The sequence below is a fragment of the Oncorhynchus mykiss genome, chromosome 17, assembly GCF_013265735.2.
Source record: "Oncorhynchus mykiss isolate Arlee chromosome 17, USDA_OmykA_1.1, whole genome shotgun sequence".
In the NCBI taxonomy this organism is placed as follows: Eukaryota; Metazoa; Chordata; class Actinopteri; order Salmoniformes; family Salmonidae; genus Oncorhynchus; species Oncorhynchus mykiss.
In genome coordinates, this window is record NC_048581.1 from 92,164,277 (window position 1) to 92,168,682 (window position 4,406).

A 4,406-nucleotide genomic window follows, 5' to 3' on the forward strand; every position below is an offset into this window, starting at 1 on the left:
ATGATTCAATATATCTACCCAGATGATTCAGTATATTTACCCAGATGATTCAGTATGTTTACCCAGATGATTCAGTATGTTTACCCAGATGATTCAGTTTATTTACCCAGATGATTCAGGCCATAGTGAATAACAATAATCATGAAGCCAATGCCTTAGAGTTATATTTAGATATTTTGTCTACATAGAGTGGTCTATGCACTGCTAACTCTTTGTTTGTTTTGTTTAGAAAAAGTTTGAATATTAGAACGTTGTGTGAGCTATGAGTTGCAACAGTGTAACAGTATAACTTTAGACCCATTTCACATACGTTACATGAGCTATGAGTTGCAACAGTACACGGTGTGTGTGTGTGTGTGTGTGTCTACACTCCCACTCTGCGAGATTTAACTATTTTTGGTAAATAGCTATAAAAGTTACATAGTTGCATACTAATTTCTAAAAATAAAAAACACCCTGTCAGTTAGGATACTTTTATTGGACAGCACAGACTCATATCATATCAACACTGACTCATATCGAACAAAAATTCAGGTTCCATTAAGACACATTTCCCTTTTCACCAAAAATGGACAAGCACATGAAGCAGATTGTATTGAAACAGAGTTATTCTCCTTCTGCATTTCTTTTCCTTCTGCAGAGTTATTCTGCATTTCTTTTCCTTCTGCAGAGTTATTATTTTCTGCAGTTATTCTCCTTCAGCAGTTATTCTACAGTTATTCTCCTTCAGCAGAGTTATTCTGCAGTTATTCTCCTTCAGCGGAGTTATTCTGCAGTTATTCTCCTTCAGCAGAGTTATTCTGCAGTTATTCTCCTTCAGCAGAGTTATTCTACAGTTATTCTCCTTCAGCAGAGTTATTCTGCAGTTATTCTCCTTCAGCAGAGTTATTCTGTAGTTATTCTCCTTCAGCAGAGTTATTCTGCAGTTATTCTCCTTCAGCAGAGTTATTCTGCAGTTATTCTCCTTCAGCAGAGTTATTCTGCAGTTATTCTCCTTCAGCAGAGTTATTCTCCTTCAGCAAAGTTATTCTGCAGTTATTATTCTACAGCAGAGTTATTCTGCAGTTATGCTTCTACAGCAGAGTTATTCTCCTTCAGCAGAGTTATTCTGCAGTTATTCTTCTTCAGCAGAGTTATTCTGCAGTTATTCTCCTTCAGCAGAGTTATTTGAGTAAATAATGAATAAAGGCAGAGCAGCTTTCTGTCTTTCCACAGAGTAGGAAAGATTGGGGTTATGGTCTGGGTCTGATAATAAATAATAAACAAAAAATATTTAGGCGGACAATAAATAAGCATTATATCTTTCAAAATTATACAAATTTAAGGTACCAAATTGAGGTCACTCAAAACATTCAAGCACACATACTGTATTACAAGTTAAAGCATCACAAGGAAATACAGTGAAATGCCACTCAAGGCACTGTTCATAAACCTTTTCATCACAAATTAATGTGTAGGATAGTTTTAAACACCCGTTTGAAATTCTCATTGCAGAGGGGGTATATGAACGGGTTCAAGGTAGAGTTAATATACCCAAGCCATATCGTGAACATATGTAGGTTGTGATGTACACAGGTTTGGCAGAAAGCCATGACCATAAAGACTATGAAGTATGGGATCCAGCACATCATGAACCCAGCTATAATACAGCCCAGCTGCTTGGCCGCTTTGTGCTCCTTATGGACCTGAAGGCTCTGGATACGCTGTCTGGACTGGGCACAGAACTTCTGCCAGGTCTGCTTTAGAGTCAAAGCGTTGGCTACAGCGTCCGGGTTAGTACCATCGTCAGGCTCTGAGTGCTCCTGGGCCGGGGGGGACTGGGGTGAATTATGGGGACATGGTGACGGGGATAAATTCACAGACTGGGTGAACTCGTTGTTGTAGAACATGGTGGTGTATCTCTGCATGTCAGATATCTGGGTTATCTCGCAGACACCAGCCACAGAGTTTGACGGCACGGCTACCTTGCAGTCGTTCACGGATACGTAGAGTTTCTGAACATTGTCGTCGTCGTAGTTCGTGAAGCCAAGAGGTAAAGAGGACAGGTTTAAAGGGGTCTCCGAGTCCGAATTCTTCTGCTGGAAAGACGAAGAGCCGCTCTTTCTTTTGTCCTTTACAGTCGTCCTCAGACGTTTTGTCATTCTGAGCACTGAATGACTGGAGTGAGAGTCTTTCTCAGACTTGGGTTCCCTGGGCGCGTTGGTTTCAACTGTATCTGTGGAGTCGTTCGGCTGGTCTAACGTGTACTGATCAAAGTCTGAGTTTCTTTCTTTCTTAGACTCGCAGTGGCTATTTCCTGTTTGGACTTTGTGTCCGATCCTGTTTTCCACCACGGAATCTGTGGGATTGATAATCCTCTCCCTCTCTCTGAAGTTCTGTCTCACAGCCATGTAGATGCGCGAGTAGAACCACAGCATCAACAGAGACGGAAGGTAGAAGTTAAACACTGAAGTTAAAACCTTAAACCACGTAACAAACCGGAAATCAGTGTCACACTTATTCTCCATCTCCGGTTTGAGGTCGACCTGAACGAACGACCTCCACCCTAGAATAGGAATAATCCACGTCATGGACATTAGCCAGGCCCCTGAGATCATAACGCTAGCTCTCCCTCTGGTCCGGTACTTCAGGTACCTCAGCGGCTCGTGAACGGACCGATACCGATCCAGACATAGTATAAACAGACTAAAGATGGAGGCTGTGCTGGCTACGTAATCCATGATGAGCCAGAACTGACAGACGACCCTCCCCAGCCTCCACTCGTCCTCCAGCAGATACACCAGGTTGAGGGGCATGACGGTGGCCCCGACGATGAGATCCGCCACGGAGAGGCTGACGATGTAGAGGTTGCCCACCGTGTGGAGGGTCCGCTCTTTCTTCACAGCGTAGAGTACCAGGATGTTCATGATGACGGTGAGCAATGACAGGAAGCCCAGGGAGACACCTACAATAGAATATTATAACACAATTAAGAGAATAGATACTTTATTGTCCATTGGTTAGAATGGACATCTGTCTTCTTCCTTTCCCAACATCCCCCAGAGCGCACACACACGCATACCCAGGCATACACACACACACACACCCAGGCATACGCACACGCACACGCACACACACACACACATACACACACACACACACACACACACACACACACACACACACACACACACACACACACACACACACACACACACACACACACACACACACACCAACCTACCTAGTAGGGTATTGTGGAAGCTGCTGTGGTGCTGGAGGCGGAAGGTGCTGTTGAAAGGTGACGGGACAGTCTCCTGGCCATATGGGTGTCTCCAGGTGCTGTTGAAAGGTGACGGGACAGTCTCCTGGCCATACGGGTGTCTCCAGGTGCTGTTGAAGTACCTATCACAGGATACAGTGGGTGTAAACGGGGAAATTATTAATTATGTAATTATGAAATTATTAAATTATGTAAAAGAGGGAAATTATTACTTGCCAGCTCTCCTCAACAGTCAGTCTAGTATAACAACCTCTCAATATATTTAATATGCAGATCTTTTGACAGCTATGCCACCTTCAACAGGATTTCATCTTCACATGTAACATGTATATCTATCTACTGGTTAATAGAAATTCATTAGACACACACACACACACGTGTTTATTAAAGCACCTGTCCATGGGGATGTCAGGTGACTGAATAGACTCCATCACGGTTCTTTATGTTAAGTACTCTTCACCCCTCCTCTTCATCCTCTCTGGATCCCTTCACATGATGTCAGAAGTGTTGGAAACATCAGGTGAAACCACAGCAAATAGTATACATGCTGAATCAATCGCCATCAGCCATTACCTACGGAGTCAAAACAAATTATAACAATAATCATTATTTCTCTTTTTGTGTCCCAAATGGCACCCAATTCCCTATATAGTGCACTACTATAGACCAGAGTCCTATTCCCTTTATAGTGCACTACTTTAGACCAGAGCCCTATTCCCTATATAGTGCACTACTTCAAATCAAATCAAATCTAATTTTATTTGTCACATACACATGGTTAGCAGATGTTAATGCGAGTGTAGCGAAATGCTTGTGCTTCTAGTTCCGACAATGCAGTAATAACCAACAAGTAATCTAACTAACAATTCCAAAACTACTGTCTTGTACACAGTGGGAGGGGATAAAGAATATGTACATAAGGATATATGAATGAGTGATGGTACAGAGCAGCATAGGCAAGATACAGTAGATGGTATCGAGTACAGTATATACATATGAGATGAGTATGTAAACAAAGTGGCATAGTTAAAGTGGCTAGTGATACATGTATTACATAAGGATACAGTCGATGCTATAGAGTACAGTATATACGTATGCATATGAGATGAATAATGTAGGGTAAGTAACATTATATAAGGTAGCA

The 4,406-nt window shown here is 42.2% G+C and overlaps 1 protein-coding gene across 1 annotated transcript; it reads right to left on the bottom strand.

Moving 5' to 3' along the window:
• Nucleotides 1-459: 459 nt before the first annotated feature.
• Nucleotides 460-3,826, bottom strand: LOC110504500 (histamine H1 receptor-like). The gene is made up of 3 exons (XM_021583256.2): nt 3,656-3,826; nt 3,224-3,384; nt 460-2,944 (listed from the first exon to the last, which is right to left on the bottom strand). The coding sequence occupies exons 1-3, from the start codon at nt 3,691-3,693 to the stop codon at nt 1,440-1,442; spliced, it is 1,704 nt and encodes a 567-aa protein (XP_021438931.1). The 5' UTR covers nt 3,694-3,826; the 3' UTR covers nt 460-1,439.
• Nucleotides 3,827-4,406: the final 580 nt, after the last annotated feature.